This window comes from Notamacropus eugenii, chromosome 1 (assembly GCF_028372415.1).
Source record: "Notamacropus eugenii isolate mMacEug1 chromosome 1, mMacEug1.pri_v2, whole genome shotgun sequence".
In the NCBI taxonomy this organism is placed as follows: Eukaryota; Metazoa; Chordata; class Mammalia; order Diprotodontia; family Macropodidae; genus Notamacropus; species Notamacropus eugenii.
The window spans coordinates 242,283,119-242,309,311 of record NC_092872.1 but is presented as its reverse complement, the minus strand read 5'-3'; the positions used below and the strand labels follow the sequence as shown (position 1 = coordinate 242,309,311).

General features: G+C 44.0%; 1 protein-coding gene across 2 annotated transcripts in view; it reads right to left on the bottom strand.

Annotated features, from left to right (window-relative positions):
- The window catches only part of STRA6 (signaling receptor and transporter of retinol STRA6), a 76,893-nt gene that overhangs the window by 31,533 nt on the left and 19,167 nt on the right, over positions 1-26,193 (bottom strand). Inside the window, exons 1-5 of one of the 2 annotated variants that reach the window (XM_072628388.1) lie at positions 21,186-21,237; positions 20,698-20,827; positions 8,437-8,503; positions 5,335-5,420; positions 4,489-4,628 (exon numbers count right to left, since the gene is read on the bottom strand). In XM_072628388.1, the coding sequence (XP_072484489.1) occupies positions 4,489-4,628; positions 5,335-5,420; positions 8,437-8,503; positions 20,698-20,810 (406 nt within the window). In that variant the 5' untranslated portion in view covers positions 20,811-20,827; positions 21,186-21,237. Of the gene's footprint in view, positions 1-4,488; positions 4,629-5,334; positions 5,421-8,436; positions 8,504-20,697; positions 20,828-21,185; positions 21,238-26,193 lie in introns of those variants that run through there. The other variant, XM_072628387.1, reaches the window with a different exon arrangement.

Genomic DNA, 26,193 nt, shown 5'->3' with positions numbered 1-26,193 from the left:
TGAAGCTGATTCACCCAGTGAGAGACCCCAGAAGCCTGTTGTTGTCTTCATCTTTCATTACTGAAGAAGACCATGCCATCAGAGAAATGATGACATGACTTGCCCTTGACTTTGTTTTGAGTGAGGGAGGGCTGTGCAGGTAACCAGCCTCACTTCTCCTCCAAAGCCATCTGAATCCAGTGACCAGATATTCATCAGGATGACTGGAGATGACCCAGGATGAGGCAGCTGGGGTTAAGTGACTTGCCCAAGGTCACACAGCTAGTGAATGTCAAGTTTCTGAGGTGAGATTTGAACTCAGGTCCTCCTGACTCCTGCACTGGTGCTCTATTCACTGCACCACCTAGCTGCCCCCCTTGACCCGTAGGGAGAGTCTGGACGTCAGTATCTGTACACCTTCTGCCCATGAGCTACACTAAGTCCCACCTTGTAGCCCGGGCTTCTACTGTCCCTATGTCTGGGACTTCATTCCTCTCCCTGCTTCCCTTAGCCACCAATCCTACCCTCTATCACTACCACATTGCCACCTCCCCTGGATTAACCCCTAACTCTAAGTCTTGCCGAATTCTTCCAGCAACCTGAGCGGATGATGTCATTCTGAACTTGGTTCAGAATGTTCCAGTTCATCTTCTGTGAGTGATCCCTGGCTTCCCAACCATGCGGGGAGCTTCCAAGGATGAAGAACGAGAATTCTCCCTGGTCTCCTCCATATGGCCCCTGCCTATTACTGACCACCTCAACTGACGCCAAAGTTAGGCAGGGATAAGTAACGGGGTAATCTAAAATAGCAGATAATAAAAAAATCAATTCTATTTGATCCTGAACTATACTGTGCTACTGTGGGAGAAGGGACTAAAATAAGCTAAGCTTCCCTGAAAGTTAATTGGCTAACAGTAAGAGGCAGCTGCTAATGACCATGTAAGAAGCCTAGGGACCAGACATTGAGCTGGGTGTGCCATATATCAGCTTCTTGAGTCTCTCTGGGACACCTAGGACAAGGATCGTAAGCGTCATTTTGGAAATGGGGAAACCAAGTCCCACAGAAGTAAAATTACTTGCCATGAGTTCATTCCATGAATTATAAAGCAAGTGATTTGACATGAATTAATTTGAAACAAGAATTCAAATTCAAACTCAGCTCTTGTGTCTATTACCCCAGATGACAAACCCTTTGCCAGTTACCATTGCCTGGCAATGTCTTGTGTGGTGCAAGACCACAGGCCAAGCTCTCACCTCCCTCCAGGAAGGGTCCCCGGATCTGTAGTACAGCCCTTACCCCAGGGCATTTCACATGAGTCCGAGTGCCAGAAAAACTAGAGGAGCCCCAGCAAAGCTCCCTTTAACCTGGCCAGCTGAGCCCAGGAGGATTTGTGCATTTTCAACAGACTGAGGTGCCCAGTTAGCAGCACATTTCTCTGTGCCATCCTCAGTTCCAATGTCCCCCACTCCTTCCAGCTGGAACTAGGAGTCAACTGATAAAGCAATTGGCACAGACACAACCCCACCCCCACCTTCACCCCTGCCTGGAACATGGGAGAATCGGGAAAGAGGCAATGCAACATGGCTCCAGAAATGAATATTTAGACAAACTATCATCACTGATGGGTCTCAATGTCCAACTTCTCCTCCTCCCTTCCCCCAACCTATGTGTCATCCTTGGCTTTTCCCCAATGCATAGAATGCTATATTCCCCCTGCTTGGAATAGCTTTTTGAATCCCCTCTGCCTGCATGTCCTCCAGTTCAAGCCCCTTAATCACAAAATCTCTCAGGTAGAAGGGGATTCAGAAATGAAGCTTCCAACCTGCCCATATCTGGACAGAAACCTCTCTTGGAGCATCCCTGGGGAAGAGGAGCCCACCACTCCCTGAGGCAGCCCAGAACACCCTCTAATAGATCTGCCACTTCTGGCCAATGCTTTAAATCAGTTCTTTGTGACTGAGCATGATAAATGTAACCCCTGTTCCACATGTGAACCCTTCAAATACCTGAGGACTGTTGTAGCCTCCCAAGGCTCCTCTTCTCAGACTCAACATCCCCATTCTTCTAAGAGACCTTCCTTCACAGGTTCTCTCTTCTCTTCCTCATCCTCATTTGTCTCCCCCTCATATTCTCCAGCTGGTTAATATCATCCTATAATATGTCACAACTGGAAAAGTACTCCAGAGGGGCTCTGAACAGTGATGCCATCTCATACATTCTCCATATTCTGTCACCTCTCCAGAAAGACCTCTCTGACTATTCCAGATCATAGATTTAAAGCTGGATGGGATGTTAGAAACCACTGAATCCAATGCCTTCATTTTACAGATGAGGAAACAGAGACCTACAGTGGTCATATGACTTGCCCAAGGTCACACAGCTAGTAAATGGCAAAAGTAAAGGCAATTAGGTGAAGTAGAGAGAGTGCCTGGCCTGGAGTCAGGAAGACCTGAATTGAAATCCAGGCTTAGACACTAGATATGTGACCCTCGGCAAGTCACTTCACCCTGTTTGCCTCAGTTTTCTCATATGTAAAATGAGTTGGAGAAGGACACGGCAAACCATTTCAGTATCTCTGCCCAAGAAAACCCAAAATGGGGTCAATAAGAGTCAGATACAACTGAAACGACTGAACAACAAGCTGATCTCAAATCCACGTGAACCATACAGTCTAACATTTGCTGATATTCCTGGCATTTCTGGGCCAGGAGGGCTTTTCTTCCTCTTTACCATAAAGCACATGGCCAGGAGAGACTCAGCAAATGCTTGGTGGTTCATTAATGGATTTCCCTCAGGTCTGAAGTCTTTCAAACAAAACTCCCCAGGTAGTTGACATTCATGATTATAATTCTTTTAAACAGAGATGGACATGTTCTGCCCCCATTCTGTGAGATTTCTTTCACACACCCCTCCCTTTCCTTTCCTGGACATGTCTTACTATCTTCCTGTAGCCAGAAGTGAACTTTCTATAAAAGACCATTCAGTCAGACAGAGGTAAGAGAAATGATTCCATATGCTGGTACCCACTCAGCACCCCTGGAAGTACCTTAGAGGTCATCTTAACCAATCACTCTTAGATGAAGGAACTAAAACCCACAGAGGTTAAGTGACTTATCAAAGGTCACAAAGTAGTAAGTAGTCAAGGCAGGATTTGAACCTATGTCCCCTGCCTCCCTATCTAACATCCCAAAACATGGTCACAATGGCCTACTCTCAGGTTGGGACTCTGAGGAAATCCTGGTATTTGAAATTAGGTAAACCAAGAGGAAACTGATGTTTTAACAGAAAATCCACAAGGCAGATCCAGTGAGGACCCCAAAAGATATCTACAAAGCCAACAGTCAGGCAGTCAATAAACCAGAAAGCCAGGCTTGCTTGTCCAAATTGCTATTGGCTAATCACCAAACCTGACACATTCAAACTCATCAGCCACTTAGAGGCTCATCAAGACAAACATGCCTTTCCGGTTCACTGACCACTCTTCTACCTAACCACAGGCTTTACTAATGTCCTCTGGCCCTCATTTGATCTATTTAAATGAGGCTCCATTAATATCTAATTTTTCTGTTTTTCATGGGAAGAAATAATTGGAAACCTAAGACCTCAATCATCCATCTTGCTCCAGGGAAGCCTGGAGAGGCAGCTGGTATTGGAGAAATGAGGCCGTCTATTCCTAGCACTTGACAGGTTGTATGGAGGAGTTGAGAGCAAAAGTCTGGAGAAAGAATTCAAAGCATCAAGGTGGGAGTGATTGAGTATTGAAAAAGAGAGTGCCCTAAAAAGGATAATGCTGGGTGATCTAGAGGCAGCTATATAGCCTAGTGGACTTGGAGTCATAAAGACCTGAGTTTGAATTCTGCCTCAGATGCTTACTAGCTGTGTGACTTCCCCCAAAATGTGTCATCCTCAGTTTTCTCCTCTGTAAAATGGGGTTATGATAGCACTTCCCTCATAGGGTTTGTTGAAAGGAATATCTACCTATCTATCTATCTATCTATCTATCTATCTACCTATCTACCTATCTCCAACATTTATAATGCTGATAATAGCTAGTACTTACATAGTATTTTTAAGGTTTGCAAAGAACTTTATAAATATATATGTATAAATGTTTTATTATATATAATATATGTTATAAATATATATGTATGTATATACATACATATATATTTATAAAGTTCTTTGCAAACCTTAAGAATACTATGTAAGTACTAGCTATTATCAGCATTATAAATGTTAGTTATTTTCAATATTATCAATATCAGCCATTATTAGAATTATCCTAATGCTAAACCCAAAGAAAGGAGAAAGTGCTAATGGTAAGATTTCAGGCACTGTACTAAGTAAGCAGGGATGTATTTCTAGGCCAGGAAGCCTTCCCCAAGCATCTTCTATCACCCCACACAGGCAGACCTTTCCTTCCTATTACAGGTGTTTCACCACCTCCCCAGTCCTATGGGGGCAGGACAGCCATTGATGAAGTGGCCCACAGCTACATGCAGTATTACCTTGACTGGTTGATGAGGAGATGGGGAGGAAAGGCAAAGGGTCTTCATCCAAACCCAGCACACAGAGGTTAGTGAAGAGGATCCCAAACACAGCCACGGGCACCAGCCGGCCACTTTCTTCTGCCAAGAAATCCAAAGGGCTGCAGCCAAATGGATGAGATGGGGGGGAGGGGAACAGGGATAAGAAGAGATATTAAGTTAGAGTTAGCAGTCCCTCCCATATATGCTGCTCACATCCCAATCCTATTATCTCACCAGATTTCCACAAAACCCCATGAGATGGGGCTGTTTCCATTTTACAGGCAAAGCAACTGAGTCTCAGAGAAGTTAAGTAACCTGCCCTGGAATTCACAGCTAACTCCTGATTACTCTAGAAGAGATAGCCCTGCCCCCATCAGGATTTCTAAATCTTCTAAGGAATTCCAGGAATTTCAAATGAATGTACCAGTACCTAAAGGACCAAGGAGTCTCAGGCAAGTCTTTAACAGTCACAGGATATCTGTGAAATCCTTGTGTACCTTATATTCCCCTAACTTTTGATAGGTGCCTACTGGCACCTAACTTAGACCAATGCTCTGAATAACTGATCACATTCATCATACACTTTCTGGCCCCAAATCCTTGAAGACAGGTGTGTGGTGATTATCATTTTCATTTTATAGATTAGAAAACTGAGACTTATCCAAGGTCACACAAAAAACACAAAGCAGGGTTGGGATTTAATCCCAAACCCCTGTATTTTAAATCCAAGCCTCCTTCTGCTATAGACTGCACTGCCCCTGGTCTTAGGTCCTGCAGGTTCAGCACCTTGGATGCTTCCTCCCCTCCTCAGATCCTTGTCTTTACCTGGGAAGTCCAAAGATCCCATGCCAGCACCCCAAGCAGAGCCTCCGTCTCTTCACTAGCAAGGACAGCAGCAAGATGGCGACCAACTACAAAGGAGAGAAGCAAGTCCAACTGGGGTGATTGTGAGCCTCCAATGCAGAACCCCAGTATTTCACAACTGGAAGAGAGCTCCTTTAGCCCCCCATGTACCCAGACAGGAATCATCTGTGCAATGTTCTGACAAGAAGTCATTCAGAGCCTGGGGAGGGGGCTCTTAGGATTGGTGAGAACCCATGTAACGTCACAGGGGACAAAGTGAATGAATGAGTGAATGAATGAAAAAGCATTCATTCAGTGCTTACTAAGTGCCAAACACTGTGCTGAGCATTGGGAATACCATCAGAAAGGCAGGGCAGTCTCTGCTCTCAAGAAACTCACATTTTAATAAGGGGAGATAGTGGAAGCAAGGAAGGGCATCCCTACACAAATCCCAAACTAGCCAGGATTGTCCCAGGAAAATGGACCTAGATGCCAAGTGTTCCAGGACTCTCCTCCCTACTGCTGCCTTTCCCCTCTTACCCCAGAAAGGGGCATTTAGTCAGCTTCCCCAGCATACTCCCCCTTCCCCTAGTTCATCCCCCATTCAGTCCTACTGGTTTCCTTCCTTAAAATCACTCTCTTCTATCTATTTCTGAATTGAAGCAGGTCTAATAGAAGCATACATTACTCCCCTGGGCCTCAAGAATCTTTGATAGCTTCCTATTGCCTAAATGTTAAAGCACTATTTAAATGTGGCTTGGTGAAGATGAAGTAGGTGGAGGGGAGATCTACAGACTCCTCACCCTGGGATCTAAAGCCTTCCAAATTTTGGCTCTGGCCTCATTTCATAATACACCATCAAACAAACCTTTATGAAGTTTTATATGAGGCACAGACCTAGGTAGTAAGAAGATAAAATTGCAGTAAGACAGTGTTTGCTCTAAAGGAACTTGTGATCTCATAAGAAGTCTGTGATTTACATAAATAAGTAAGAATGATAGAGATCAGCACAAAAGGAAACTCTGGTCAAAGGGCTATAGAAAAGTCTGAAAAGGTCAATATCGTCAGCTTGGGGAAAGCCTCATAGGGCTGAGCCAAAAAGGAAAAGAATTCCAAGGGACAGAGAAGAAGTGGGGAGGTAAGGGGGACATGGATGTCAGAGGCAGAAGAAGTCAGAAGGGGATCTGAGACAGCCAAGTGCTCTGCAACAGAACCAGGCGAGGGGAGTAGCGTGAAATACGTTAGATTCAAAGCAGAGGAAACCCCCTGAAGGTTTCAGGTGGGGAGGGGATGGTCAGATTGGGCATCAGGAAAGCTACTTTGGGGAGAGTGGGAAGGTGGGCTATCTAGGGGAGACACTAGTGGTTCAGGAGCTGCTATGAGAGCATAGGAAGAGGTGAGAAGTCTGAAAAAGGGTGGTAACAGTGAGTGGTCAGGGATGGGGCGTAAAAGGGAGATATCAGAAAGGCAGAATCTACAGGAATTGGTGAGAGAGAAGGAAGAGTCAATGGAGACTCCAAAATTTTGAGTCTATTTGATTGACAGGAAGGAGGGATAGTAGTAAGATAGGGAAGTTCAAAGGAAGAGCTTAAGGAGGGAGGATGATTCAGTTTTGGACAGGTGGAGAGGCATGTCCAGGTGCAGATGTGGAACAGGTATCTGGAGGTACAGGGGTGGAGCTCAAGGGAAACTGAGGGCTGGGAATATAGATTAGGGGGTCAAGTGCCCAGAGGTGATACCTGGAGTCAAGTGAATGAACGGTTGGAAAGAGAAAAGGAAAGGGAAGAGGAAGGGAAGGGGAAGGGGAGAGATGGAGCAAGAAGAGGAGAGAAAGGAAGGGGAGAGGAAGAAATAGGAGGGAAGCAGAGGGAGAAGGGGCCAAGGATGGAGTCTTGAAGATAACCCACACATGTATATTCCTATAAAACGGAATTATTAGCAGTTTGCTGATCTCTACCCACCTGTCTCTACCTCTGGACATTCATTCACATTCATAGAACCCTCACCTCCCCACTTCAGTCTGCCTATTGAAATCCTTTTCCTTCCAGACTCAGTTCAGATGCTGCAAAGCCTTCCCTGACCGCTTCTAGCTGAAAATATTCTCACATTTCCCTAGAGCACTTTGTATCTCCTTTTTTTTAAACCTCCATCACATTCTATTTTTTATTAAATTTATCAGTGTACCTTGTAAGTTTTTTGAGGGCAGGAGTTTTGTTTTTTTTTCACCTAAAAATCCTTGCACAATACTTCATTTAATAGATGCTAAGTGGCACAGTAGGTAGAGCACTTAGGCCTCGAGTCAGGAACACCTGAGTTCAGATCTGTCCTCAGACAGTCAGTAGCTATATGACCCTGGACAAGTCATTTAACCTCTGTTTGCCTCAGTATCCTCATCTGTAAAATGGGGATATCATATCACCTACATCACAAGGCTGTTAGGAGGATCAAATGAGATCATATCTGCAAATTGCTTTGTAAATTGGTACATGGTAGGCACAAGTTTGTAAATTGGTATATAGTAGGCATTTAGTAAGTGCTCACTTCCTTTCTCCCTTGTTTTACAATCTGGCCCCAGTCATCTTTCCAAGCTAAGTACCTATACTTTTCAGTCTAGTCTCCTGCCTCCTCTTCTCACAACATTCCATCTGTATCTGAGCTGAATGACCTCCCTCCTCACCCTGTCCTCTCAGATCCATCTTCCTTCAGCTCAAGTTTGACCTGAGACTTTTTCTGTCCCCTTCCTCCCACATCCCCCACAGCTGCTGATGCCTTTTGCATATACATTATTTCATATTTACCTCTATATACTTACATATCTGCATGGATGAATGGCTGTTGTTTCCCCCTAAGTCTATAAGCTTCAGGACAAAGACTGTTTCACTTTTGTATGTACCCCTAGTGCCACAGTAGGCACATAGTAGGAGGTTTAATAAAATACCTATGATTGGATGAGTGAGTGTGGAAGGTCCTTGGCCTCCCCACTCTCCCTGGGTTGCTTGCAGGCACCACCTGTCCTAGGGCAGGCACTGGAGCAGACCCTCCTCCATGGGAAGGCAGGAGAGCCCCAAGCCCAGGTATACTCACCGACAGAGGGGCCAAACAGGTATGGTAAAGGCTGGGTGGGAAGCTGTGTTGGCAGGCTGGAATAGTCCTGGAGACACAGGGAGGAAGAGAGAAGCACAAAGATATGAGCAGAAGTTACTCAGCCTTGAGACAGAGACAGACCAAGGGCCAGTGGACCATGGTGGACCATCCCCACCTTTGAGTTCCCTCATTGAGAATACTTCTCTTTGACTCATGCCCTCTGGCATCTACCCAACATCCTTTCTCATGTTTCCTCAACATGCTACAGTCTTATTGGGTACTTCACCCTCCCCCGTGGGCATAGACTGTTAAGTCTGTAATCACAGGGTCCAGGTTCAAAACCTGCACCTGGCACCATGGGCAAATGAACTCATCTCTCTGAGGCCTTGGTTTACATGTTAAATGAAGACACTGGACTCAATGACCTTTATGGTCCCTTCCATCAGTCTATTTTCTGTGATGCTATGAACATGCTCATTCCCCCCCAACCCTAGAATGACCTCCCATTCTTAGTCCTCTCCATTCTTCAAGGCTCCCTTCTAGGGCCATCTCCTCCAAGAAGTCTTCCCTGACTACTGGAGTCCACATCCTTTTGGGAACTCCTGCAGCCCTCGAAGTCTGACCAGACAGTCTTACTTGGGATTCCACACCATTGTGTCTCACCCTTTGTTTTGTGTGAGAGCCAGGAGTTGACTTGATGGATACACTGCTTTACAGGCACTCAACAGATATGAGATCAGTTTCCTCATGTGTAAAATGGGGAGGTCAGATGAGATTCCCTCTCAAGGTGATTTCCAGTGCTAATGTCATCCACATCTATGCCTCATCAACTAGCCTGTGAGAACATCATAGTAAGAGACTATCTCTTCCTCATCATCATTTTCTTCTTTCCGGCCCCCCCCCACCCCACTTCTCCTACAACACCCACCAGGGCTCTGTAGATACAGAAGCTGCTCAGTAGACTTGGCAGTTAACTGATAATTCAATAGTTCTAGCTGGGAAGTGAGAAGCACAAGATTGGGGTAATGGGGGGACTCAAAAGGAACACAGCTTGAAAATTAGGAGAAGAGCAGAGAAGGCCTTGGAGTGAATGGATATATGAAGAAGAGAAGATTCCAAGCCTGAAAGAGATCCATCTCCCCACCACCTCCAGTTCTTTATCTTTCACCCTCATCTGGCCTGGCTCCCACAGCACATTCAGCAGGACATGCAATGAATTTCCATCCCTTGCCCTCTTCACATTGTCCTTGGGAAATTAGAACCAAGAGTGCAGGGGAGGCCTCCAATAACCAGTCCCACAAGATGGAGAACACTGTGACCCCAAAACCGGGAACATGGTGGCCTCATTGCCCAAGGCCACAACCATCTCTTCCTTTCTCTCCCACAGGGAAATACTTAGAGAATGAGAGCTGACAAAGAACTTACCAAGTCATCTGGTCCCCTCCTTTTGGCAAGGAGTCTGGTAGGGGATGGAAGGAGTTAGGAACAGAGCTTTCTTTGCAACCAGAGCTGTGATTCCTGCAATCTCATGAAAGCCCCCAATCAAAATCCCCCCCTTACCTTTGTGCTTAAAAACCATGTTTCATTCAGATAGATTCTTTCCTCATGGTCCCCACTGACCAATGAATTTGAGGACCTCTGGGATTCCTTCCAGCCCTAACATCCAAAGAGTCTAAGATTCGAGGGCTCCCAAGAGATCTTCTGGCTCAGAATGCCCTTGGTCTTGAGAGAGGCACAGCCCAGGAACTGAGTCATGGTAAACAATGCCCAAAAAACTCCTGAGGGCAGGTTTGATAGGAAGAGGACCATATGGACTAGGGGAGGAGGCAGAAAGTAGGGGATGCTAGGAGAACAAAAGACAAACTCCACCACTTGCAAAAAAACATTATGATTACTTTTATATGGTTCCTACAATGGAACTCCCCCTACCTCCTCTCCCTCAAAGACAGAGATGTTACACTTCTTCAAGTGGTGTCTGAAGCCCAAAGGGACTTGTGATACCAAGTTCAACTCTTTCATTTTACACTTAAGGAAACCGAGACTCAGCAAGAAGCGATTCACTCAATGGCAGAGCTGGAGTGGAAATCCAGGTTTTCTGACTCCAAATCCAGTACTTTTTTCTGCTATTTTGGAATGAGTTGGTGACATCACCCCATGGGAGAGGGGTCCACGCCCTCCCATGTCCTTCTATGATTCATACTTTATAGGATCAAATGAGAGATTTGTGAAGCCCTCAATATAGTGTCTGGCACACAGTAGGCATTTAATAAATGTATGTTCCCTCCCCTCCCCATTGTCTATCACTGTATGGGTTATGTTCACACATACACACCAATCAGATGATTTCCCTTTGTCCCTACCCCCTGGTTAGGTGTCCACTCTCTGGATCTTGAGATATTTCTGACATTCCAGATGTACCCCTAACAAATGTCTTCTTTCAATATTCATCCCAGTCTCCATATCCCATGGGGATCTTTGGAAATGCTGGAGGGAAGAGGAAGAAAGTGGAAATTCTTATTTCATTGGCATTTCGAGGATGTTTGGTGCAATGGGACCAGCCCTGTGCTGAGAGTCATGAAGTCTATGCTCCACAGCTGTGTACATCACTCTCCAGGCATAACTTTGGGCAAGACAATTCCTGTCTCTGAGTGTCAGTTTTCTCATGTATGGAATGGGGATAATAACCATCCCTGCCCTACTACCCTTACAAAGGTACTATAAAGACCAAATGACAGATGGGAAAGGGCTTTGAAAAGCATTAAGTAATATGCAAATGTAAGTTTTTATTTATTTTTTTATGAGATTCTGGGATGAGATTCAGAGTAGATCCATCCAGAAGAGGATATTTCTCCACAATCTCATCATTTTCCACTGAATTACCAGCCTCTGAGACCCTCACAGTCAGTAATTTTATAATTTCTTCCCATCATACCCAGCACTTTTGACTTCTCCTTGCCAGAGAGGACTCTCTAGGAACCAGGTTACCTATGACAAAGGGGAGCAGTGATCACATCTGAACTAATATGGGCTAACAAAGAACCAGTCCTACCACATGAACTTTGTATAACTGCCAGGGGAATAACCTGATTTATCAGAGCAATTCCATAGACATGGTAGACTTGCATGTGAAAAAGGTATTCAACACAGTCCCTCAAGATCTCTTTGTGAAACAGATGGAAGAGATATGGGAAGATGAAATGCAAAAAATGAGAGAGATCATGTTTTTGGTTTTTTGGAGGCAAGTGCAGTTAAGTGACTTGCCCAGGGTCACACAGCTGGCAACTGTCTGAGGTCATATTTGAACTCAGGTCCTCCTGGACTCCAGAGCCAGTGTTCCATCCACTGTACCACCTAGCTACCTGAGAGATGTAGGTAGATGCATTTCAAACTTATTGACTGAACAGACCCAAAGAGTGGTGAAGAATATCAACCTAGAACAAAATCTCTGGGTGGGCATCACAGGAGTATCACTGACTCTGTCCCATGCAATTATTTTTTCACTGACTTGAATGAAAGCATAGACAACCTGCTTCTCAGATTTGTGGATGACATGAAACCATAAGGGACAGCTGTTTGACAGAATTGTGATCCCCAAATATCTCAACAAGGTTAAAATGATGTTTTAACAGGAGAATATTCAACAGGGATAAATTTAAATTTGAAAAGGTCAAAAAACCTCAACTGCACACACATAAAAGGAGGGAAATGTGGATAGACAATTAGTTCATATAAAGAAAAAAAGCTTGTGGGTTTTTAGTAGACTTTAAACTCAATAAAAAGTAAGAGTATGATGTGCAAGCCAAAAGGTAATAAAATCTTAGGATGCACTGAGAGAATTTTAATGTCCAGAATGAAGACTACATCTGGCATCTTGTGCTCATGACGACATCATGTCATGTGAAAAGTGGTTGAAGGAATAGGACATACAGTATCTGACAGGTGCCATGGGGAAGTGGATTTAGATTTCTTTTGGAGAGCTCAAGAGAAGAGAATACAATGGGATAAAACTGCCAGTCTGAGCTGTCCAAAGCAAAGATGGACTTCAGTCAGGAGACAATGAGGTTCCCATGACCGGAGGTCTTCAAGTGCAAATGGCACAATGAGCAGAAGACAGGATTTGGAGTCAGCAGACCTGTTTGAACCTTAACTCTGGGACTTAATACTTTGGTGACACTGAACCATTCTGCTTCTCAAATAATCAATCAACAAACATTTCTTAGTAGCCTATTAAGTGCCAAGCACTGCGTTAGATGCTTTCAGTTCAATGAGTTCTGTTCCTTAAGAGATGTTTTATCTGACTAAGCCATTAGCCACCACTAAGACCCAGTAGAGAACATGACCTTGAAAATCAGGGGACCAAGGATGGATGAGTGACAGGTCAGTTCTAGAGCACAGGGTATAACAGACCTTGGAAAGTCAAGGGAGCAGTAGGAAGATGCTAGGCACCTGAGATGCTGAGTTCTATACTTACTGAACTTACTGAACATCAGAAGGCAAAGAAAGCAGAGTGATACAGAAGAAAGAGCCCTAGGTTTGGAGAGCAGTAACCATGAACACATAACATATAGCACTTTAAGGTTTGTGAGTGCCTACATCTATCATCTCCTTGATTTGGATCCAAAAGACTTGAGTTTGGGGAATCATTTGAACCCCTCTGAGGGCAGTTTGTTTTATTTCTCCCAGACTCCCCTATTTCAGATCAGCCCCAGCCAAGCCCCACTCAGCTCTCCCACCACTTTCTTGCCAGCTGCTTTGCTGAACTCTAGAACTATAATCAAATCAATACTGCCATTAATCCTGGAAGGGGTGTGTTAACCTACTTCCCTCTGATTCTAATCAGGATCCCCATAACTTTCCAAATCAAAATCCCTCTCCCTGGACCCCATTTCCTTTTATATGTTGTCATCTCTTACTAGAGTACAAAGTCCTTCAGGGTAATGACTGTCTTTACTTTTTAAAAAATGTATATCCCCAGCACTTGGCACAGAGCTTGGCACATAGTAAGTGCTTAATAAATGAAATGTTTTTTTTCATTCATTCATTCATTGGTTCTTTCATTCATTCATACAGCCATCCATTCATTCATCTATAAATTGAGGGCATGAGATGAGATGCTTTCTAATGTTCTCTTGAGCACTAGATCTTGTTTCTGTTTTTTTTTTCTATGAAATCTATTAAAAAGTCCTGTGGCTGAATCCTCCCTCCCCCCTCATCCCAGCTCAGACTGAAAGGAGTTAAGGAAAGGAAAGCAGATTTTTCTATGCAGGAAAGAGGAAGGCATTCAGGGGGAAAAAAGCCAGCTCAGTGTTCACCACAAGTCTGCCTCCCTAGGGGGAAAAAGGATTGGATTTACAGAAATTACTCTCTGCTTTATAATACCCGGCATGTATTATGCAGATGGGCTGTGGGCCTCCACAGGACCCCCCCCTTCACTTTCTCCCTCTCCAGCAGTTCTTTTTTTCTTAGGGAAGTTACAATCCAGACCCTAGAGCAAAGCAGTATTTTCATTCTATTAACTTAGAGAATATTGTCCAGTCCTTAACAGCATTAGGTTCATCATGGAGGAGGGAAATAGTCTGTGATACTGGCCATTGTCAATCCTCCGTAGATTCCACATGATGTACACGCCCCGTGACGGGGGCTATAATCCAGGACAGAGAGCCAGGAGTATGCAGTCTGTGCTCCCTACAAGCCTTCCATTAGCTTTATAATCACTGGGACTTTCTGAGTCCAGAAAAAAAGAGGAAAATGATTCATTCTGTGAGGATATGAAGGGAGCTGGTCAGTACAACTGTGCATCAATTACGAAGAATGGGAGACAGGGCAAGGAAATAACTAGCTTAAAGAATCCTAAGATCCTAAGAATCTAAGAGACTTCAGAGGGCATCCTTGGACTTCCCTATGGCTCCAATTAGGAGCCACAGAACTTTCCAAACCAAAATACCCCTCCCTGGCCACCTCCCCTCTTATTAGACTATTAGCTCTTTCAATACCATGACTGACACCAAGGGCAGTGTGGTAACTAGAAAGACCACGAGATTTAGAGTCAGGATTTGGGTTGATATATAAGCATAGCTAACTATCACCCATTGGGAATTGGGAATTGGGATGAGTCATTCCATTTCTCTAGGCCCCATTTTCTCCCCCTCTAAAATGAGCATTGACTTAGATCAGAGGATCTTTGAGAGCCTGGTGAAGCCTATGGACCCCTTCTCAGAATAATGCATTTTTCTATTAAAATAAGCATGCATTTATTTTAAATCCATAAGATAAAATACCTAAGATTACAAAAGAACCCAACAGCTATTGAAAATAAAGGTGCCATTTCTTTTACCCAATGTAAGTTTGGGATACTCTGAAATCAGCTATGAACTGTTTGGAGGTCTGTGGACTATAAGCCAAGAACCCCAAGGTCAGATGATCTCTAAGATTCCTTCTAGTTCTAAATCATATGATTCTATGACTTTCACAACAGGAATTTAGCTCCCCCCTAAGGAAGGAAGATAGTGAAAGGATGGAGGGGGGGAGAAAAGGAAAAACAGAATGGGGGAGGGTGGGGGAGGAGGGAGAAAGAGGGGGAAGAGAAGGAGAGGAAAAGGGAGAGAGAAGCAGGGAGGAAGAGAGAGAGAAGAGGAGAGAGGGAGAGGGGAAGGGAAAAGGACAAAGGGAAAGGGAGAGAAAGAACGAGGAGAGACAGGGAGAAAGGAGAGAGGGAGGGAGGAGAGAGAGAGAGACAAAGGAGAGAGAGACAGAGAGAGAGGATATGTGTTAGGTCAGGAAAACAAGTTATAGAATAAAAACAACATTGTAAAGACGAACAACTTTGATAAAGCTAAAATCTCTGACGAATACAGTAACTAAGCATGATTCCAGAGGACTGGTGATGAACTCTGCTACCCATTCTGGACACAGAGGTGACAGACTCGGAACATGAAACAAGACACACATTTCTGGACGTGGACAACATGGAGTTTTGTTCTGCTTGACTATGGATGTTTGTTACAAGGATTTTTGTCTTTAAAATCAGAGGGAGTGAGGCAAGAGAAAAATAAATGCTTGAGAAAGGAGAAAGAACATACAAAGAAAGACTTTTTTAAAGGCTATTGCCATTTCTAAAAGAAATTATATAGAAGCAAATGCACAAAGAATTGTTATCAAGCAAGATAGACAAGGAAGAACATAGGACTTAGAGTCAAAAGACCTGGGTTTGAATCCTAGATCTGCCACTTACTATTTGTGTAAATTTAGGCAGTTCTCTTCACTTTTGGGGGCCTCAGTTTACTAATCTGTGAAATGAAGGGGTTTCACTTGATGAAGGTCCCTTCTAACTTACGTTCCTATTATTCCATGAATGCTGGGGGAGTAGTAACCCTTCCCTATTTTGATGGCTTTTTGTGAGAATCAACTGTGGCCTAATTGTGTTAGTGTTAAACTACATAGCTGGAGAAACTGAGGCACAAAGAGTCATGTTGCCTTCTGATAATGGTGCCCAAGATCACTTTGTTATAGGCAGCATACAGTTAGAAGCTGAACCCAGTCAATCACTCAGTCAATACACATTTATTAAGCTCTTACTATGTGCCAGATACTGTGCTGGCTATATCCACAGTACTGAGGATACAGAAAAAGGCCAAAAAACAAAAAGTCCCTGCTCTCAGGAAGTTCACAGTCTAAAGAGGGAGAGAACTGACAAACAACTCCATAAAAATAGGCTAAAGGCAGGATAAATTGGGGCAGGATAAACAATCTCAGAGGAATGTCATTTGGATGAAGGGCGCTCAAGAATGACTCTTTGAGAAGGTGAGACATTAGCTGAGACCTGAAGGAACCGAGGTAAGTCAGAGGTCAGAGAGGAAGAAGGAAATGTCCTAAGCATGGTGGACAGCCCATGAACATGCTGAGCTGGGACATGGAGTGTCCTGCATGAAGAACAGCAAAGAGGCCAATGTCCCTGGATCAAAGAGTTCATGGTGCGTTGTGTTTGTCCTTGTTTTAGTTTTCCAAGAGGACCATGACATCAGGGAAATGATGACATGACCTGCAGTTGACTTTGATTTGAGGGAATGAGAACTGTGCAATGTCACCCTCAAAGAGCAAACCTTAAACCCAGCTCACTCCAGAGCTCATAGATTGGACCACAATAGATCCTTGCCCAAGCTTCACTTAAAGTCTGTATTTTGGGGCCCCCAAGGTCTGAGTGAATGTCAATACTAACTGTTTCTCTTTTGACCAGAAACCCTGAGGGTCTTCCCCTCCCAGCTTGATTTTTTTTTCAATTAAAAGGGCCATCCCTTGACTCGCTTCTTAAAGAGGTCCATTCATTGAATGGGCATTTGCTCGCTCAAAGTGAGAACCTGAAAAGGACTTAGCCGAAAAGGGCCAGATAGGGTCTCCTGTGGCATCCAGGGTCATCTCCTGATGAATATCTGTCCACTTGTCCCAGATGACTCTGGAGGAAAAAGTGAAGCTGGTGACTTTGCACAGCGCTCCCTCCCTCAAAACCAGAAGTCACATGTATGGGAAAGGTGGTGAGAAGGTCAGGCCTTCTGACTGTCAATTAGGCTCTCTTTACTGTACCCAAGTACCCCTTGTGAAGCCCCCTACCAAAAAAAAGAAACCAATAGATTACCTCCTCCCCTTCAAAATCACATCTGGAAGAGAAGGAAAGAGGAGTGATGGAGGCTGATTCCCAAAGGCCCAATATTGTTACAATAAAAGTCTCCTTGCAACCACAAAATATGCCAGCCCCAGGCCAGTGATTCGTTTGATTTGAGCCACATTCCCTCTATACAACATAAGTCCAATGTAACTCAAGGATCTGGCCAGCATCATGCATTTTTTTTTTGTAACAGGATATGCCCCAGAGCCCATGGTTCACCATGGTTGCCTCCAAGCCGTTCTGGTTCCCCTCAAGCCTCTTTCATGATCTGTCGTCACTGCTGGGTCCACCTTTGTGAAGTGGAATGAATATAGGACTTAACAGTCCAAACCAGGGTTACAGTCCCAATTCTATCATTTACTAGCAGCCAGTCAACAAACATTTATTAAGCTCTTGCTATGTGCCAGACACTATGTGCTAATGTACTGGAGATAAAGAGAAGGTTAAAAAAAAAACCCAACTTTATTTCACTTCTCTGAGGCTCAGTTTCATTTGCCAAAATGGGGTTGCATCAGCTCACAGGTCATGGTAAAGATCAGATGCAACAGTGAATAGAAATAGCAAATGTAAATGCCGTCTCTCATTGCCACTGACTTGATCTTCTTGCCAACTTTAGGGTTACCTGTCTGACTCAGCGGGCATTTCTTCTCAGAAAAGAGAAGTCAAGCAGAGGTCAAGCCCCCAGGATCCCAGCCTCTTCCCAAGAGCATCAGGGGGTTTCTGAATTTTGGAAAGTTGGCAATGTGATTAGACTCTGGTCGTGATCTCATCATTAGACTGTTGTTTAGCGGTGATACATACCTTCGAGGGAATGCTTAAGAATCCTAAAAACACCCACTCAATCACATTTGTGATCCCTCCTTACAATCCCCACAACACTCATTCAATGGCTCCACTCATAGTCCTGACTTAATTTTCTTGATTTATCTTTATTAACTGCATTAATAGCCAGATGTGGAACAGGGGAACAAATCCCTGTTTTGGAGTCAGGAGGAGTTTGGAGAAGATCTGAGTTCAAATTCTGACTTTGTTACTTAGCACCTGTGTGACCTTAGACAAGTCACTTAGCATCTCTAGGTTTCTCATCTTCAAAAAGAAAGGGCTGGAGTAGATGCGGTTTAAGGTCCTCTACAATTCTGGACCCTATGATCCTAGGACATAGAAGAAGGGCCCCAGCATTCCGGGGGGTTGGGATGGGTAGGGTAGGGGTGGTGGGGCTCTTCTGTGGAGGATTTGTGAACATGGATAAACATCATGGAGGGATGAGAAGACATGTGTAGATTACAATGGGAGCCCATATGGTAGATATCACAGATCCACAAAGTAGAAGCTAGGAAGAACCTGGTCAGAGTTAACTCCTTGATACCCAGATTAAACTGAAGGATGAGCCTTTTGTTCTGAGACTGAAGATATCTCCCTCCACAAAATGTTAACCTCCCCAGTGACATCACATGGATACTCTGTCCTGGCACTGAGGGTGGCTCTCAATACAATATTGTTATTGTCAACCCATAGGAAAACAGATATATAGAAAGTCTCTCAGTGAGTTAGTAACAGAGATTGGACTAAAAAGTTCATTGTCTTCAAGGATCTTTAGGCCCTTCCACGTACCCAGGGAGCCCAAGAAAAGACACAGAAGTCTCTTCAGTTCCTAATTATGGGTGATGTAATATCTACACTGAAATTATGTGGTCAGATAGCAAGAGACTGGAAGTAGGCACCCTCTCCTTTGTTCAGTGTCCTAGCCTAGCATCCAAGATAGCACTCGATTAAGCTTTGGGAAGTCCCTGCCCTGTAGTGATGTCGTTCCTGTTCCTAAAATATTTCTTCCCTCTTTCATCTTCTGTTTCCAGATTCTACGCTCTCCTCCATTCATTCTCCCCATCCCCCATCCTCTTTCTCCATTTAGCTTCTTCTCAAAAAGTACTCTGACCCAAATGATTCATGTTCTCTCTTTACCCCCAAACACCACGATTCTTATTGCATTGTAGCTAGCGCAGAAGCGGGGAGGGAGTACCAAATGGCACAAAGCCCTGTTTATTAGTTGCTGGCCACCATTACATTTCCAGCCTTTCCTCTGCTCCTTACCAGTAAGTAGGATGACTGAAGCCTTCTGGAGCTACGAACCTTTCCCATAACCAGCAGAGGATAATCTCCCTCCCCTGAATAACCCAGTCCTGAGGCCCCAGGGAGTAACATTCACTAGTTGTTGTGGTTTTTTTTTTTTTCCAACTCTAGTTTCTACAATTCAAGCTGATGTGAAGCAGATGTGAGTACAGCTGGTTCTCCAATTCCCTCACCTTACCTTTGCTGTTTCCTACCCCATAAAACAGATTTGTGAGGTGGGGATGGGGCCAGACCTTGGCAGGAAGCTGGCTGTGGGGAAATGCATGGGAAGGGAACAAGAAGCCTACTTTGAGACTTGCCCAGCAGAGATGACTTATCTAATAATACACCCCTCATTCTTCTGACACACTTGGTCTGAACAGTGACATCAAAGTTTCCAGGCAAAGACAAATGTGGTCAAGGCTGAAGATTCCTCTACCCATACCTTTCTCCGCTCCCATCTAGATCTCAGCTAACAAGTAACAAAACTATTACATTTACGTAATAGAAGATCGTCACTCCAGAATAACGCCAGCACCCAAGAAAGGAACCCCCAAATCAAAATATCAGTAGTGTTTCCAGAATAACTTATTTCTGTTGCCAAGGTTGTTTTTTAGATCTCCCTTCTTTTTATTATGCACTCTCTAGCAGATAACCAGACATTAACCAATAGAATTTTCTCTACGTAGACCAAAACATTTTTTTACATAGACTGTCAGAGTTGAAAGGGATGTTGGGGACATTGAGGACCATAAGGTCATGGATTGTCCAGTCAAAGTCTCTCATTTTATAGTTGAGGAAACTGAAGCCCAGAGACTGAGTTATTTTCTCCAGAATAAACAGTTAGTAGAGATCTGATATATGTGTATAGTGTATGTGTGTGTATATATATGTATGTGTGCATATGCACACATACACACACATATATGATATAGGTTGTGTAGAAATTTTAACTTGATTCCAATGTCAGCACTCCCATTTAAGGAAGACAAAACTGAGACCCAGAGGAAAGAGGTAATTTAACCCCTATCATAAAGAGAGCTGAGACTAAACAGGGCTCTCCCACCTTCAAGCCCAGGATTTAGTAGATTATAATATGGGGTTCAGGAGGAGGGAATTCTTTGAATAAAAGGTCTCTAGGGAGAACAGAAAACATTGCTTGGGGGTATTCTCATTACTTGCTATTCTACAAGATTTTACATTTTGCAAAGCACTTTTTGATCATTTATAAGTCAATAGTTCTCCATACCAACCCTTATGAGATAGGCAGACAAGAAATTTTTTTAAAAAGACCTATTTTATAGATGCGAAAACTGAAACCCAGGGAAAGTAAATGACTTGCTTAAGGTCACCCAGTCAATTCAGTTGCCTAGCTGGGACTAGAATTCCTAACTCTCAGGCAGAGACTCTTTTCTAGACGCTACTTAACCCCGAACAGAGGAGCTATTGGAATGCCAGTCCCCTAGGAAGCCGAGAAAGGGAGTTTCCAAACTTACTTCTCTGGTTGAGATGCCTCTCCTCCTGAGGTCGGTTCATCAATGTACCAGTTCCCGTAGGAATAATCCTCAGGCTCCCCGGAGCTCTGGTTTGCTGATGCCAAGAATGACATCTTCCCAGGCAATTTTCCTTTTGACCCCAGACACAGAATAAAAAATCAAAAAGTTAAAAGGGGTTTTGGAAAGAAAGCAAAGATCTCCTTGTTGTCTTTTCTTTTCTTTTTTTTTTTTAAGTGCAGGCAAATAAAAGACAACAAAAACTCTCTTGTTTGTCCGAAGCCGGCGTCCGAGAAGCAGGGATGCCCTATTGGGAGAGGTAGGGAGAATCTGTTCTCCTAGCCAGGGTGGGGAACAGCCCCGGTGCAAGACCCCCTGGCACATCTGCCCATCATTCCCTCTCTATGGGGATGACTCTTACAGCTCTAGGAAACAAAACCCGAAGGCGAACCCTTGTCCCACTACGCGCGCACTCACACCCACATACTCACCCACACCCCCAACCCCAGGGAGAAAGCCAGTCGGGACTGGAAGTGAAGTGATTACAATAACTTAAGGCGGGTTTAGAGTTGAGTCCAGCCTCTGCCCTCCAAGCTCCCCCCGCCTTCGCCACCTCCCTTGGGGTGTGCAACCTAGACCTGCCCAGGGGCTGCCTTCCTTCAGCACCTCCGGCTTATTGTGAAAGGCCCGGGAGAGGGGGCAGGAAAGGGAAATAGAGTTAAGTCAGTCTCTGGGGTAAAAAGGGGAAGGGAGCAGGACAGGAGGTCAATCATACTAGGGGAACTTTAGGGGGCTAAAGCCACGAAGGGGGTGGTACCACTCTCCCCTCTCTACAATCAACTGTAGTGGAAAAAAGAGATGAATTTGATTTTGGAGTAGGTGGAATTCCCAGCCTGGCTCTAACATTCCCATTGTGCCATCCTGGGCAAATCCCTTTAAATCTCTCAGACTCAGTTTCCTGCTCTGTAAAATGGACCAGAAGGTTGATTGCTAAGATGCCTTTGAGAAGGAATTTATAATTTTTATATTAATCGATACGATGTGTAATGAATATACTAATAATTTAGTTTTCTCAGGAACTTAGGAGTCAGAGCTCACAATGCAACTTGAACTGAAACTGGACAAGGCTCACAATCACTGGCATCCTTCTGCCTGTGTACCTGAAATGAAGCAAAGCAACGACTATACAACCTGTTCCAGTCACAGAACTCCAGTCCTGTGACCCACCAAGTCATGATCCCCAAACACTGAACTCCACAATTGTTGCATTGTCTTCCATTCGTGGACCACTCGGGCCCTGCCAATGATTGTTTGTAACCCACCTTCCCCCCTCCCTTCCCACCTGTGATTTATGTATATAATCTCTATCTTCACTTTAGCTGGGTGCAATTCTGATCAGGAGAATTCCCGATTTGTGAAGCAATTCCTCATAGTAAAGCTAATTAATTAAATGACTGCTTGATTACTGGTACTTTGTTGTTGGCCTGCTTTTGATCCCGTTAACACCTTCTACGACTAATTTTAAGATTTTATAATCCAAATGCTTTCAGCGATATATCATATTAATGCCAGTGTTTTACCAGGAAACAAAATGAACCCATCTGTACAAATGAGCCATGAACAAAACAGACATGCACACAGAGTTACACATATATTTGCACAAAGATAACTCCTGCATGTTCACATACAAACACATCCACTCACGAATCTCCACAAACATGGAATTCATGTACACCATTACCTTGTATTTACTTTGCACGTACCATTTCTATGCCTTTTGTATATACTTTTAAAATTACCTTGTCTATATTTATGTGTGTGAGTGTGTATGGGAGTGTGTGTGTGTGTGTGTGTGTGTGTGTGTGTGTGTGTGTGAGAGAGAGAGAGAGAGAGAGAGAGAGAGAGAGAGAGAGAGAGAGAGAGAGAGAGAGAGAGAGAGAGAGAGAGCTTATCTTCCCATAGAATACGTGCTCTTTGAGGCAGGGAATTTTTCATTTTTATCTCTGTATCCTCAGTGCCTGGCACAAAGTAGCACTTCATCAATCAATAAACATTTATTGAATGCCTACTATGTTCCAGGCACTGTGCTAAGTGGTGGCATTTTAGGAATGTTTTTTGATTGATTGATCAAAGGTACCCACAGGTCATATGCACACCAATACTCAGACATGTGCATTTGACTTTCCTAAGCCAGAAGACTGGTTTAGATTGCAGGAAGGAATTAATAAGATTTTGCACTGGAAAGGCCCTTATGAGTCATCTGGTTCAACCTTCTTTGTTAACAGATGAGGACTGGGGTGCTGTGTTTAAATGACTTGCCCAGGGTCACAAAGATGACCAAAGATCACAAAGCAGCAGAGATAGGGTTTTCACCCAAATTCTCTGACTCCAAATCCAAGGCTCTCGCTACTGGCCCACACTGCCTGGCATTCCAGACTCACTATCCCCCGAGAGAAAAACAGGCACACAGAGGGACCTTTTGGCCCTCTGGCTGGCCATTCCGCAGTGACCACTTTTACAACAGTTAATAAGAAAGTACAAAGGCAGGAGAAGAAGCCAGAAAGGAGGAGGCCAGCTCCCCTGGGACCTTCTGACACCAGGAAACCAGTTAGTGGGAATCTGGCCTCTGGGCTCCCCCTCTAAGAGTAGCCCAGAGTCTCAAATACCTTTTGCTTTCTTCCACCCACCTAAGATAAACTGACCCCTCCCTTCCCTTCTCCCCCAAGGCAGAAAACATTTAAATAAGAAACAGACCCATTAGGCCTGAACTAGACCAGGAGCCACCCAGAAAGAAAGAACCAAGGAAGCAACTCTGTTCTCCCCTCCTCCCCTCCCCTTCCAGACCAGGCTATTTATTGGTAGGTCAATAGCCCTCCTACCCCTATAAGCATCACCACCAAAAGGCACAGGCTGTGTGTGTTTTGTAGAGAAGGGGTCTAGAGGTATCAAGGAAAGGGGATAGGGAGAAAGAGGACCTAAGAATAAGAAAAGAGAAGACTGGGAAGGGAGAAACTATGGGAAAAGGAAAGCAGAGAGTAGTCAGGGAAGGAAGATGGTGGCCTGAGAGAGCGCAAAGAAAAGGAATCCAACTCAAAGTGATGGGGTTCAGACTCTGGGAACCTCCCTGAACTCCCCTAGAATATCCCCACTTAATCTGGCCTTTCATATTCAAATCTGCTGGCTTTCCATTGTCTGTTACCTCTGGATTGTCCCTACGGCTTCCCACCCAAGTCCTCTATTGTCTGATATCTCCTGATTGCCTCCAGCTGTTTCCAACCTTTGACCAGTCACCGAAGTCTCCGGAAGATCCTCTTTGGACTTCTCCTCAAGACCCTCCCTAAACCCCTCCTCTCATCATCCTAGATTACCAGACCACCCCCAGATCCCTCCTACAGTCATTTCTGTATCTAAGTTTCTTCTGACCTCCATGAAGGGGCTCAGATTCAATCCAGCTCAGACTCTCTCTGAGATTCTATCTGGCACACTTGTGAATACAAGTGTTACAAATGCTTAGGCTCCTTAAGAGTCAACCCAATATGTCGAAACTTTAACAAACTTTGTCTTTCTTTGGCTTTAAGAAGGCTTGAGTAGAATTCATTCAAGCAGGACCTGGCGTGTTGGTATTTCAAGGTCCCCATAACCCCTGAACCTCAACAAAACCTTATCGCCAAACCTGTGAAAAACTGAGGTACGGTAGTAGAACTTGGGCAGAAAGCTAGCAGGGACTTAAGAGATTTTACTGGAAGCGAAAGGAGTCTCAGGAGACTCAGTGACTTTCCTAGTATCACCCAGGGGCAGAGTCTGGCTTCATCCCTAGGCCCTAGGTCTCAATATCTTTCTCCTTCTACTTCCTTTGGAGAGTGGGGTAGAGATGCTGCTTGAACCGGACTTTGAAGGAGGAAAGGGGGCCCATTTCACACCTGGGGATCAATGTGATAGACGTTATAAAGACTTATATGTATCTTATTCCCACACCATACTGTAAACCCCTTGATGGCAGGTGACAGTTGGCATCAGTATTAACTATAACACAAGTCAATCACATGCAAGGCATGTTGCTAGGTGACTGGGGATACAGAGATGAAATGAAAAGCAGACTGATCTCAGAAAGTTTATACTTGTACTATTGATAATAACCAGTATGTATAGAGCACATCAAAGGTTAGAAAGAATTATTTCCTTTCAGAAATCATAATCCTCCTGTGACATGGCAACGCAGGTAGATCTTACTGTTCCAATTTTATGGATTAGAAACTGAATTTTTGTTAAGAAGAAAATATAGGCTTGATTTCAGAAAAAAAAAAACAAACCAACCTTCCTTAACAATTGCAGGTGCCTAAAGATGAAGGAGATGTTTTCAGAAAAATTTGGGAAACCTTACATCAACTGATGCGAAGTTAAGTGAGCAAAGCCAGGAGAATATTGTACAAAGCAAGAGCAGCATTGTATGATGATCAACTGTGAAAGACAGCTACTCTGATCAATTAGTGCAGTGACTGCCACATAGTAGGCACTTAATAAATGCTGGTTGTTGGATTGATTGATACAATGATCCATGACAGCTCTACAGGATTCATGAGAAACAATGTTAATCACTTCTAAAAAGACTTTGAGTGAAGATTAAAGCATATTTTTTACTTTGTTGTAATTCTTACTTACCCCCTTCCATCTCAACACCCCACCCTAAACTGGCTAATGTGGAAGTAAGTTCTGCATGACTTCCTATGTATAATTGGTAGCATATTTCTTGCCTTCTCAATGGGCAGGGGAGGGCAGAAGAGAGAATTTGGAACTGGAAATTTAAAAAAAAATTTAATCACACATATCTTAAAATGGAATGGATTGTCTGCAGGGGTTGTATACCCTCCTCCCCTTTCCATTTTTCAAGCAGATGCTAGATGACCATTTGTCAGTATGTTATCATCGCAATTTCTGTCATGTAAGAGCCAATGAGGTCCCCTCCAACAGTCAAATTCTGTTTGTCTTCCCTGAGAACTGTTTGCATTTTCATGTTGTTGTTGTTTGTTTGTCCTGGATTTTCAAAGAGGACCAAGGACATCCCAGGGTAAGGTCTTGATTTGCCCATGAATTGGCTTTAAGGGAGGTGGGAGCTGGACAAAGCATTTTCATTAATAAGATCTGACCTGCAGTCAGCTATTACACATCCGTTTAATGTTGGCAAAGCACTTCATACCTAATTCATTTGGGGGATAATCCTGGGAAGTAGATACTACCAGCACTTGGAATGAGAAAAGAACTGTGTGTCCTGAGAGGTGAAGGGACAGGAGAATCATTCCATAACTGGTAAGAATAAGAGACAGAATTCAAACTGAGCTCTCTCCTGACTCCAAGTCCACAACTCAATATTATTATATCACAGGAGTAAAGTTCACAGGTTCATGGGGACAATGTATTTATATCTATGGGGAAAAACCCAGCAAAAAACAATCATTGAGCAACCTTAGTTGAGCCTTTTCATTTCAAAAGTCTAGAAAGCGT